We start from the raw sequence: 13496 nt of genomic DNA, 5'->3' as shown, positions 1-13496 counted from the left end.
GAGGTGTGCACTCACAAGTGCCCTTCAAGTTTCAGTTTGTCATCAGGCTTGGTTCACTTGTAATGTTGTCGTCATTTTTCTCATGTTACCAGTGGTAGAATTTCAGGTCCTGCAGCACCAATGTATGGATCAGGTCGCAGAATCGTCAAATTAATGGTTTCATAAAGTCTCATTGATACATTCTGACATGTACAGTGAAACCAGTATTTGTATACCTCACCCTCAATAGCTGAATAGTCATCAAGCACGACCAAATTGCAGCTTCCACATTTACAGTTGACTAAGTTCCTTCCTTTACTTTTTCTGTCATGTCTCTCGGCATCAGCACTAACCTTCCCCTTTCTAGTCGCAGGTTTGTTGTCACTTTCCTTCCTTCCTTGCAGTTCAGACAGCTTTTTATTGCCATTTTTGCTCTTTCCTTGTTGCCCCTCTTGGACGACATCTTCAATTTCTTATTTGAGGTTCGACCCCTTTGCACCTAAGACCTCAAAATTCAATGTAAACAATGCCACATTCACATGTAAACAATGCTGTCCAGGCAGTGAATCCCTCCCCCCCCACCAAACGATTTGTGAACCGGGCATGTCCTGTGGGGAAAAGAAATTCGCCGTAGTTTTCAATTTTACTCGAACCTCACGTGACAACTTCCCCAAACAAATTTATCGTGTTCGAGACTACAGAGTACGAAGAAGAGGGAAAGAAAGATAAGGAAATGGGTGGTCAGAAGTGGGAGCCCCCTGCCAAGATTATCTATGCACCCCAACATTGTGCATTTTGGGGAGAGGAGAGGGCAGTTTTAATTGGTAAATAAATGATTGATGAAGACTGATGGAAAACAAGCAAGGTGGTCGAGGCATTCAAAATGGTCTGAACAGGTATGGGAGCATGTGCCAGAACAGCGCGTTGCTGCGTCCACTTTCCGCCGGTACTCCAGGGGCCTCCGTCTGGCCATCCCCCAGGCAGATGCCAGGCCCATCCCCATCTCCTTGAGATGATGGTCAATCTGCTGCAACCACGAGGCACGTGGTCGGCCCACTGGCCTCCTCCACTCATGAGACGCCCTCGCTGAGAGAATCTGGTGAGCAGGATCAGCATCAGGAAAACGAGCCACATGTCCATACAGCCGCAACTGACGCTCAGGGACTATGCAGGTAACAAATCTCATCCGAGTCTCTCTCAGCATCCGCTAGTTGGACACAAAGTCCGACCAGCGATAGCCAAGGATTCTCCGAAGAGACCTGGTACCAAAGGAATTAAGTCTCCGTCTCAGATCCTTGGTCAGAGTCCACGTCTCGCACCCATAGAGCAAGACTGGAAGTACCAAGGACCTGAAGACTCGGACTTTCGTCCTCCCGCACAGGTACCGGCAGCGCCACACCCCATGATCCAGTGAATTCATGACTCCCCAGGCCCGACCCAGACGTCTATTGACCTCTGACTCGCAGCCAGCAGAGACATGAATATCACTGCCAAGGTAAGTGAATCTCTCCACGACCTCAACATCCTCACCACAAACAGACACAGACAGGACAGCAGCATCCAAGATGTCACCGAAAGCCTGGATCTTAGTTTTGACCCAAGAAACCCGTAATCCCAGCGGCTCCGACTCCTCATTCAGCATCTCGAGGGCCCCCAAAAGGATGTCTAAAGTCTCCGCAAAGATGACTGCATCATCTGCAAAATCAAGGTCCGAGATCTTGACATTCCCAAACGATGCACCGCAACTTGATCTCTCCGACATCCTCCCTAAAATCCAGTCCATACACGTGCTGAAAAGTGTGGGGGCAAGTGCACATCCCTGACGAACTCCAGTAACAACGGGAAATAAGTCAGAGATGGTACCACCACACTTCACAGCACTCTCAGTACCAGAGTGGAGTTCAGACATCAGATCGATCAGTTTTGGTGGCACCCCACGAAGACCAAGAATCCTCCAGAGGACATCCCGATTCACTGAATCGAACGCTTTACAGAGATCAACATAGGCTGCAAGCAGCCCCTGCCGAAACTCTCGTCTGCGTTCGGTGAGGACACAAAGGGCAAGGATACGGTCAACCGTTGACCTCCTTTGGTGTAAAGCCTGACTGCTCTGGACGCTGGTGCTCAAGCAGATGGTGGCGAACCCTATCAAGAATTATGCGAGCAAAGACCTTGCCCGGCACTGAGAGCAGCGTCACCCCTCGGTAGTTGTTGCAGTCTTGGCGATCACCCTTCCCTTTTCAGAGAGGGACAACAAGGCCCCTCTTCCAGTCAGTTGGGATGATGCCTGTGTTCCAGGCAGAGCACAAAACTGCATGCAACGACACGAGTGCAGCATTTCCACCAGCCTTGAGAAGTTCGGCATGGATGCCACAGATCCCTGGAGCTTTGCCCCGTTTCAACTGGTTCACTGCAGCCCGTGTTTCCACAAGCGAAGGTGGACCACAGTTGATTCGAGGGTCGGCAACAGGGATTGTAACACCCTTGACGTCCAACTCGACAGCTGGGGGATCAGCCTGGTACAACCGCTCAAAGTAACCGGCCCAGCGGGCCTTCACTTCAGACTCCTCTGTCAAGAGCCTACCACTCTCTGCTCGAACTGCAGTGCGTTGCTGCAGGGATGGGCTTGGATGAACGTAATGCGCGAATTCCCCTGTAAGCGGGACGAGAATCACCTGTCCACAGGTGATGTTCTACCCCCTCACAGATTCCTCGCACATAGGCTTCCTTGTCCAGCCTCGGTGCACGTACAGTTTTACGCCTCAGCTCCCTGAACAGCTCAGCTCTGCCATTCAGCCTGGCCCTGCGACTCTGGTCAATGGTATCCAGTGTCCCTTGAGAGACAAAATTCTTCTTTGCCCTGCGGTGAGCTCCAAGACATCCACCGGCAACATCAAGGACGGTGGTCTTGAAGGCGCTCCACAACTCTTCAGGACCCCCCAAAGCATCCAGACCCCCCAAGTGTCCGCTCAGCCTGTTCGCAAACTCCTCAGCTACTCTCTCATCCCTGAGCTTGGCAACATCCAGCCTAGGCTGGGATGGTACCATTCTCCAGGATTTAAGGTGCAGCTTTAGAGTTGCTACAACAAGCCTGTGGTCAGTATTGAGGAACTGAGCACTCCGGTAGACCCTGCAGTTCTGGATCATCCTCCAACGACCGTCAATGAGGACATGGTCAATCTCCTTTGCCACACCGCCAGCATTGGAATACCAAGTCCAGCGATGAGCTTGTGGGCGCTGAAACCATGAACCAGCCACCCTAAGTCCATGACTTCTTGCAAAGTCAAGGAACTTAGTGCTATTCTGGTTCATAGTTCCTGACCCATGGGGACCAACACACACCTCATAACCATCCCTATCCGTTCCAGTCGATGCATTGAAATCCCTTAAGACTAGAAGTGTATCTCGTCTGGGGCACTGATCAACCACAGACTCGAGTGTGGCATAGAATGCATCCTTCACGGTGAGATCACTCGCCTCAGTCGGAGCATAAACAGAGACCAGGGAAATGACACCTAAGGAGTGACGAATCCTTAATCTCATAATACGCTCGTTGACCGGTGTTACCTCAATTATCATTGGGGTCAGCTTATTGGACACAGCTACAGCAACTCCTTGGGTATGGTAACCATCAGGGCGACCAGACCAATAGTAGGTGTAACCACCCACCATTATCTCGCCGCAATCCGGTCTCCGAACCTCAGAGAGAGCTGCAATCCCGATGTCCAAACGCTTGAGCTCAGATGATAACAGAGACAGGTGATCATCCTCTCTTAGGGATAGGACATTCCAGGCACCCACCCGAAGGGACCGCCTCAGGTTAACCCAAGGAGACCGCCGTCTGGTGGACGACACCTCAGCACCACTCTGACACACTCTCCCGCAATCTGACCCAGGGATGTTGCCCCGTGGTTTCCCTCCTATCAAAGATTGGGGGTCCCGAAGGCTTTGCCCCAATCCCGTCATCCGGTGAGCTGCCCTGCGAAGGGAAGCTGTACAGGAGGTACTCCCACGGAGTGGGTTTTCAGATGTTTTTGCGTTTTTGTGTTTTGCGGAATGAAGGGTTTTACGGTGGCCGGAGTGCAAATCCTGCCACCAACCTCCTAATAAGAAGTAACCCAACTGCAGGAGGACGTCTGCAGACACAGTTGGGCACTAGATATGGATGGCCGTTAGCTCACAAGGAGCTCCTCCACCCTTTGACAGGTTTTGTTTTTAATCCTGCTGGGTGTCCATATCCAAACACCCTCCTCACCAGAAAACCTGGTGGGGGAGACGGTTTAGTCGCCGACAACCCGACCATGGAACAGGTTAGTACAGGTTTACATGGTACCTGTCGCAGGTCACAGATCGAACCTGACCTGACATGAACGTGCACTGTTTTTACCCCGTGCACGTGAACCTTTTCGGCATTGAGCAATTGGTTTATGTCCCTTCTTCCATCTGTCCACAAATGTCGGTTTATGATCGAGGAACAACTTATTTCAATCAAATGTTATATTTTAGACATGAATAGGCAGGCCTGAGTTTCTTGTTTGTTGTACTTTGGCTCTAAATTTGTCCCAATCTCACATGTGCAGAAAGGAAAGAGATAATTTTTTTATTCTCTCTCTGCCTGGCAATCAAACAAAATTGAAAATCATTCAAAACAGGAAACTTGCTGTTTTTAGGGATGTCATAAAGGACACAAACAACAGGCACCAATATCTAATGTAACGTGCTAGATAGGGTGGTGCAATGGACACTGCGTCAACGGCGGTAAATTGCGGTATTCATTTATTTCTACGACTTTTACAATCTTTATTTTATTTAAATTGAAGTCGAGTAAACCTTTAAATATCGCGACAGCCTCTTTATGCACCAATTTAGTTATCACTGGGTTTAATTTCAACCAACCGTGGTTTTGAGCCGAGCTGCAGAATGATTTATGAAAGAACCACATTGACAGATTAGGAAGGAAAACTATTTAAGATAATATTCGGGGAGGAATGGTGGGTGTGAGGGACAAGTTTAATAGTTTCTGAATGTTCAACCTGCTTCAACACAGCAGGAGACGTCCTAGTAAAGCAGATTTATGTTTATTTTAAGTGTTTATTTCAAGTGTGATTTATTTATTTTTGTCTGCTGCCCACCTGCCTCAATATATTCTCGAAGACCAGGAAACTAACCCCCTTGGTCCCATGGGAAACTTGAAGGGCATTCGGTAGAGCGTATACCTCCGCCACGCAATGCCTTATCCACGACAACATATCGGGCCCAATACATTTTTGAAATATCATGCTCTACTGTATATCGTTTTTTTGGCCCCATCTCTCGATGGTGAATAATTAGTTTGAAATTAAATAATTCTCGTATCAGATAAGAATTCGGATCTTCACCAAAATCGAATCAATTTGTCGTCGCACACCCAACCTATCCACCAGGTTTCATCCGAATCCGAGGTCCACCCCCCCCACCCCCCGCTGCTTCTGCGGCGCTCGCTGCCAACCATAGCAGCAGCTCGGGCCTGTTCTCAAGAGGGTCTTTCCTATTTTGGGGGACACATCCATGTCACTATTAAACACCACAGGGGGCATAGTAATATACTTAGAAATGAACAGGACAGAACCAACATCATAAACATATCTGGGGGGAGAGACCCCCCCCCCCCCCGAGAGCAGGCATTAGCTGCTCCTATGGTTGGCAGCGATTGCCCCGGAAGCAGTGGGGGGAAGCGAGCGGCACTTGGAAATGTGGAAGAATTGCGTTTCTCAGCTGGTGAATCGCCAAGATAGCTCAGATGGCAGAGCATTGGTACGATTTGTGGATGACCTGGATTCGATTCCTAGTCTGGGTCTGTAATTTTGACAACATATATTTATCATGTTCGTTCTATCCTGTTCATTTCTAACTATGTAAAGCAAACATGAATGAAAGATGAAAGATGACAACTGTATACTTGGCACCTCTTATTTTGGCTTTTTTTGTCCACAGCCTTGTCCTCACTGTACATCATACAGTAAACGGAGTCCAGACTGCCCACTTTCAGTACGTCGCCTTCAACCCCGAGGGGAGTTCATTCCTTGCCACCGATCACTTGGGCCACATTTACCTGTTCGACTTGATTAAACTCAGGTCAGTTAGATACTTTCGATATGTCGTTTGTTTGTTTGCTTATTTAATTATTTATTTATTTATTTTTTTATCACATTGTCCTGTTAAAGACCATTTGCTTGGATACCCAAATTACTATTGTGTGTCTGTCTGTCTGTCTGTCTGTCTGTCTGTCTGTCTGTCTGTCTGTCTGTCTGTGTGTCATAAGCGCCACCCATTTGCAACTTGCATTTCATACTTGCTGGTATGAAACCGGGAAGATGGAGCTTATTGCCTGCTTGGATGTGCGGCAGTGGTGCTCGTTGTTGTTGTTGTTGTTGTTGTTGTTGTTGTTGTTGTTGTTGTAAGAACGTAATTTTATTGCTGGCGTGTAAATGCAGAAATGTAGGAAAAGGTCACAGGGGGCAATTACATACTGGGGAAAATTGGCCTTAATCCCTATCTAATTAACACAGCACCACCCCCTGTGTGGAAACACGTAACACTTAAGCTCACAGTTTCCCAACTTGATTTACATTGAGATGTTTCCTCCACATCGACGGACCAAACAACTCGAAACTCTCCTAACTTTGCGATTAAATTCCTCCATCTACCCTCACAAGTGTGCATGTGCACGTAGGAATTTTTTTAATTTTTGTGTTTGTAAATAAACTAATAGTCACATTTAAAATAATATAAAAAAACACGTTTCCCAGAGTGCTTTGTCGCCTCGGTGATGTGCAGTTTCAGCTTGGTTCGGAAATTTAGGAAGACTTGTACCTCCTTGGTATTCACCCTCCACAAACCAACGGAGTATATCGCTGCCCTGTCGGATGGCTCCATCGCGTGCTTCGATACAGGTACCCTCCCCGAGGCATATAATGAAATGCATGCTTGAACATGAAGGAGGGTTGAACATATCCAAGGTTTCCTCCTTTCAAAACGTTTTCAGAACCCGAAACACATTCCATTTGCATTGGAGAACTCATTTGCACATTATTTTGGAAATGAGGACAAAACACATCTTTGTTCATTATGACTCGCATTTCTTTCTACTTTTCACATTTCTCCTTTTTCATTATGATTATTGTTTTTTTTCTTTTGTTTTTTTAAAAGTTTTACTCTCTATTTCTCTTTCTTTATCTATCTATATTGGAGAAGTGAATTTTTGCAGGAAATTCTTCCATAAGGCTCACTTGGCTGTGCCTGGATGGGTTTGAGGGTTGTAGAGTGGCGGCTGAAACCCGAATCTTATCCAGGTTCCTCCTGATGAATCCATCTTTGCTCTTGACTTATTTGAGTTCCTTCTGATGACTCTAATGCAGTATTTGGTCTTCCGTTTGATTGCTTTCTAATGTGTGACACTGGCTATAAACTCCATCGAAAAGTGCCATATAGCCGTAGCTGATGCGCATGATTCCGATTGTTGTGTTGAACCATGGGTAACTGAACTCCATTATGCACTCATTCTTGCCACCATTATTGATGGAATAAACTGCCGTGCTTGCCACGAGCCTCTTGTTGAAAATCCCATAAAAAGGTGAGGCTTTAGTGGAACATCCTGCGTGTGTTGTGCTGAACCATCTGCAGAGACGTGTCACAGAGAAAATTGGTTGCGTGGTCACGAGTCGCCCGTGATGCATATATCCGTGGACCCCTCGGGACGAAGAGCCATCTCGACGTCCGAAAAGACTGCGGACCTGTGGGACCTGGAATCGTACCAGCACCTTCGACGCCTGGGTGTCAAGCGAGACGTGGGATTGCAGACGGTTTGTAGAGGGATTGTTTTTTTTTTTTTGATTAAGGAGTCTCCCACCAAAGCGTTGCACTTTTGCCAGATGCGCACGGTTTGCTGATCGTTGCTTCGATACTGTTTGTCTGGCTAGGTATTTTTCTTTCCCGTTGGCCACACAATTCTTAGCTGCTTCAAGGACAATTCCATTTTTGCTTGGGATGGAGATTCTCTCAGTTGCAATTACCAACTACCTGTTCCAGCGCGCAGTCACGAGTTCAACTACAAGTGCTTTGCAGTGTCCAGGTTTGTTTCCCATTGTTCTGCTTCTGCTTTCCAGGATGGAGTACTTGCACCTTGTATGTTTGTGCAAAAATGCTCTTCATGGTTATTCGTTGTAACACTTGTTCTTCACTCGTATTGCCGTCAAGCCCGTTTCGATGCGATCAATCAAAAGCCTGCTCTGATTTCCAAGAGGTTAATTTTCTGACGTGGGCATGTAATGCCATGTCGGCCCAGCCTAAACGCAAAACTTTGTGCACAACACTCTTGAGCAGGAATTTGTTTTTCTTTGGCATCTTCTGAATTATCTTATTCAATGCGTACTAAGCATCCTCGGCTTTGGATTGTGTTGCTCTTCGTTACTCTTTGGGCAGTGTCATATCCAGGTAGTAAAGAGGATCTTTGGCCTTGAGCCACCTGGGTCCCCACGTGCATTTGATTGTAAATGTTAAAGATTTCATGACTTCTTCGACAAGAGTTCGCCTTCGAGCCAGTATCATTACCAAATCCTGTAAATGCTCGTTGGTGGGTAATTCAATGGTAAATGTACGTTAGGAAAAGATGCGGATTGACTAAGTAAACGGTCAGTAAAAGGGGATGCATTTGTGACACGGACACGTCGGGCCAAACTGCCTCTTTCGAGCCACATTTCAGGATGTCGGAGTTTCAACTAATGCCTTTATAATAGTGCTGGAAACTTTTTCACTTTTGTCGAAGATGGTAAATTTCACAGCAGGTGGAAAGTTTTTATGTGAACACCAACAGGTGTGGATTTTCTGTGCGGGCGAGGGGGGATTGGTTTTCAGTATTGATGGAGAATGGTTGCTCTTGGTGGAGAGAAGTCAAATGATTGTAGTTCCTTTTATTTGGATGAATCGTGCAAATTATTTTTTATAACAACACAACCACTTTTGTGATGACAACAAAACTACAGCAAGGTCAAACGACGGGTTCTGTTACTTATCAGTACCGTATTGAATTGAACATTATTAAATATTTCCATGCATCTTGCCGCACATATTGAAACGACTATGGAATGCCGTTCTCTTCCTGTTTGGTCATCGTCAGTGCCGACGAACATGACCGTCTCGGCTGTGATGGAAATTTTCATTCAGGATGCCATTCGTTAGACGGAGAGGGATTACATCTTTACCTTCGCAAACTTCGTTTGACGATGGTATTGTATTGACCCCTGTGTATTTATTTATTGGTAAATATGTGTGCGGACAACATTGCGCAAAAACTGCTGGACCGATTTGCATGAAATTTTCAGAGATGATGTGCAGTTACTCAAGGACGCCAGGCGAAGCTTTTGGGAGCGATCGGGTCAAAGGTCAAGGTCAAGGTCACAAAAGGTCAAAATCGTTTTTTTGCGATTAAAGTGTCGATTTTGTTCCAATTTACATCAAATTAAGTCCAAAATGTTCAGTATTCAAATCCTGATCCACTGATTTAGCGTATGGTACAGTGTTTGCAACCCTAGTTAGTCTGTGGAAGTCAAAGGTCAAGGGGTCACCAAAATGGAGTTTTTGATTGGGAAGCGTTGTGGACAACATTACACAAAAACCACTTCGCAGATTGTCATGAAATTTTGTGGATCTGTTTGGCATCACGAGAGGACAAATCGATTAGATTTTGGGAGCGATCGGATCAAAGGTTAAGGTCAAGGTCACAAAATGGTCAAAATCGTTTTTTCGCGATTAAATTGTCAATTTTGTTTTGATTTACAGCAAATTAACTCCAAAATGTTCAAAATTAAATTCCCCATCCTCTAATATGACACATGGTATAGTACTTTTGTCACTCAAGGCAGCGGTTGGGGGTCAAAGGTCATGGGGGTCACACAAATTCACATTTATATCGGAAAGCGTTGTGGACAACTTAACGCAAAAAAAACAAAACGCAGAGAGGCTTTAATTGTTTTGGATTTGTTTGGCATCATGAAAGGACAAATCCATTAGATTTTGGGAGCGATCGGATCAAAGGTCAAGGTCACAAAAAGGTCAACATCGTTTTTTCATGATGAAAACGGTTAATATGTTTCCGATTTACATCAAATTAACTCCAAATTGTTCAGTGTTCAATTCCCCATCTTCTGAAATGACACAAGGTATAGTACTATTGTCACCCTAGGTAGCGGTTGTGGGTCAAAGGTCATGGGGGTCACGAAATGCATATTTGTATTGAGACGCGTTGTGGACAACTTAATACAAAGGGAACTAGTGGCTGCGGCGAAGGTATGCGCTCTACGAGTGCCCCTTCTAGTTCTTATTGTACTCTTTGGAAAACAAAAACAAAAACTGCAGCACGATGGTGTGTGGCAATATTTCAACAGAAATGGACAAGTGCTTGTGGCTGGAGGGAAGTCTGCCAGACTGCATGTCTGGTCGTTGGAGCGTCAAAGTCTCGTTACAAGACTGCAGCTGCCCACAGATGTGCGAGCCGTGCGGCATCTCGATTTTCTACCGCAGTTGTTCAGCAACCGAAATGATGAGGTGTGCTTTCATTATTTTGTATACAAATGTTTTGAAGGTGGTTCAGAGTTGACAGTCGATAAGAAGGCGCTCAGTCTTTGGGCATTTCAGTATGTTCATCATTTTCCTGTGGTTAGTTAATAGCTATCACCAATTCATAAGTACTTCGAAGTTTCAAAGAACAGAACTCTGAGGAGATGGAGAGTGTGCTTGAGGAATAACAACGTTGTATTTACTTTGTTATCACATGCATGTGTACCAGTTAGTCGATAACTGTGGTTTGGATCCACGAGGATGATTGTGTGAATTAACACGATACCTTTACCTGTGTGACGAGCAGATTTTGATCGCATTCTGTCAAGACAAAGCCGTACGTTTTGTGCACCTGAAGTCACGGCATGTGGTTCTTGCACTTGCTGGGGGAGCTGATGTTTTGGAGAAAACTGTGGTGAGCCCAACTGGGCGACATATGGTTGCAGTTGTGGCAAGCGGTGCGATTTGTGTGTACGAAACTGTAGCACTCGATGAAAATCTCCAGCAGGTGTGTGAACAACAAAGTCCATCAGTGAGGGTGCGAATCTTTTGCAGTTTGGCATCACCCACCCCCCACTCCGACCAACCCCCCCCCCCACCCTCCAACCTCACCCCCCCATCCCCCGCTTGATCTGGCGAACAGCACATCACTTCTTTGTTTTTAGCCAGACATACGAGATTTCCACAACTTGGTGTAGCTCTACTTTCTGTTTATAACAAGAAGTTGTCTCTCAAATTGCATTAAAAACTAATAATGGGATGGGGCTGATGGTGGATCTCATGTCAGTGTCCATGGACATCTTGCAATACCTGCTTCCTTTGTGCTTGGAGCGAATATCAAATCCTCCTGTGATTAATATCGATTATCGGAGACCATCTTGGATCATGTGTTGGTAAAGTAGCGGCAGCTCTGATGTGCATACATCTTCCTCAACACCCACAGCCGCTGGCTAAATTGGTCCATTTGAGTGAAGCAAAGCTTGTGAGACAAACTTGTCTCGAGAAGACACAGCATGGCAAGCGTGCTCGACATCACCCTAAATATCCATTTGGATCTCTTCGCAATGTAGAACAGGTGAGTCTCTCACTTAAGGACTACTAGCCATGCTACCCATCACTTCATTGACAGGTTTAATCAAAAGACAGCATGTTGTACTTCATGAATACATTGCATATCTATCTGTGAGTCTCAATTAGGATGTAAAAGGAAGTAAAACGCATGAAAAAGGATCATTTATAACCCATATTTCTTTGGGTTGTTGAAGTTTTGTGTGTTCCTTCCTTGTACTGTTATATATTTTCCAATTGCTTCAATAAGTATTCCTACATATTATTTTGTGCTCCTCCCATGTCCATCACACTTTATTCTCAAGGGTTCTTGCTGTCGTGCCATTGGAATAAATAAATTACAGCTCCGGTTCCTGCTGCTTCTTCCATCCTGGAAAGACGGGTTTTTAAAACAGGAATCTTCATGATTAAACAGACGCAAAGACATTTTACCAAGTAAATTGATCATTATCTTTCCAACCAAGTAAATTCATGATCTATCCAACCAAGTAAATTCATTTTTATCATTCCAACCAAGTAAATACATTATTATCTTTCCCACCAAGTAAATTCATTATTATCTTTCCAACCAAGTAAATTCATTATTATCTTTCCAACCAAGTAAATACATTATTATCTTTCCCACCAAGTAAATTCATTATTATCTTTCCAACCAAGTAAATACATTATTATCTTTCCCACCAAGTAAATACATTATTATCTTTCCAACCAAGTAAATACATTATTATCTTTCCAACCAAGTAAATTCATTATTATCTTTCCAACCAAGTAAATACATTATTATCTTTCCCACCAAGTAAATTCATTATTATCTTTCCAACCAAGTAAATTCATTATTATCTTTCCAACCAAGTAAATACATTATTATCTTTCCCACCAAGTAAATTCATTATTATCTTTCCAACCAAGTAAATACATTATTATCTTTCCAACCAAGTAAATACATTATTATCTTTCCAACCAAGTAAATTCATTATTATCTTTCCAACCAAGTAAATACATTATTATCTTTCCCACCAAGTAAATTCATTATTATCTTTCCCACCAAGTAAATACATTATTATCTTTCCAACCAAGTAAATACATTATTATCTTTCCAACCAAGTAAATTCATTATTATCTTTCCAACCAAGTAAATTCATTATTATCTTTCCAACCAAGTAAATACATTATTATCTTTCCAACCAAGTAAATTCATTATTATCTTTCCAACCAAGTAAATACATTATTATCTTTCCCACCAAGTAAATACATTATTATCTTTCCAACCAAGTAAATTCATTATTATCTTTCCCACCAAGTAAATACATTATTATCTTTCCCACCAAGTAAATTCATTATTATCTTTCCAACCAAGTAAATTCATTATTATCTTTCCAACCAAGTAAATTCATTATTATCTTTCCAACCAAGTAAATACATTATTATCTTTCCAACCAAGTAAATTCATTATTATCTTTCCAACCAAGTAAATACATTATTATCTTTCCCACCAAGTAAATACATTATTATCTTTCCAACCAAGTAAATTCATTATTATCTTTCCCACCAAGTAAATACATTATTATCTTTCCCACCAAGTAAATTCATTATTATCTTTCCAACCAAGTAAATTCATTATTATCTTTCCAACCAAGTAAATTGATCATTATCTTTCCAACCAAGTAAATTCATGATCTATCCAACCAAGTAAATTCATTATTATCTTTCCCACCAAGTAAATACATTATTATCTTTCCCACCAAGTAAATTCATTATTATCTTTCCCACCAAGGAAATTCATTGTTATCTTTCCCACCAAGTAAATACATTATTATCTTTCCAACCAAGTAAATTCATTATTATCTTTCCAACCA

The 13496-nt window shown here is 43.7% G+C and overlaps 1 protein-coding gene across 7 annotated transcripts in view; it reads left to right on the top strand.

The window, feature by feature from the left end:
* TBC1D31 (TBC1 domain family member 31) overlaps positions 1-13496 on the top strand; it is a 69764-nt gene that overhangs the window by 8456 nt on the left and 47812 nt on the right. For all 7 annotated transcript variants that reach the window (XM_085889950.1, XM_085889951.1, XM_085889946.1 and 4 more), the window contains exons 2-8: positions 5953-6093; positions 6796-6911; positions 7642-7820; positions 7938-8089; positions 10401-10560; positions 10880-11080; positions 11516-11647. In XM_085889950.1, coding sequence (XP_085746076.1) covers positions 7689-7820; positions 7938-8089; positions 10401-10560; positions 10880-11080; positions 11516-11647 — 777 coding nt within the window. In that variant the 5' untranslated portion in view covers positions 5953-6093; positions 6796-6911; positions 7642-7688. The remainder of the gene's footprint in view (positions 1-5952; positions 6094-6795; positions 6912-7641; positions 7821-7937; positions 8090-10400; positions 10561-10879; positions 11081-11515; positions 11648-13496) is intronic.

Source organism: Eptatretus burgeri, chromosome 7, assembly GCF_056783735.1.
Source record: "Eptatretus burgeri isolate ZD-2024b chromosome 7, Ebu_testis_v1, whole genome shotgun sequence".
Lineage (NCBI taxonomy): Eukaryota > Metazoa > Chordata > Myxini > Myxiniformes > Myxinidae > Eptatretus > Eptatretus burgeri.
Note: the sequence above shows the minus strand (reverse complement) of the source record. Positions and strands in the feature narration are given on the sequence as shown.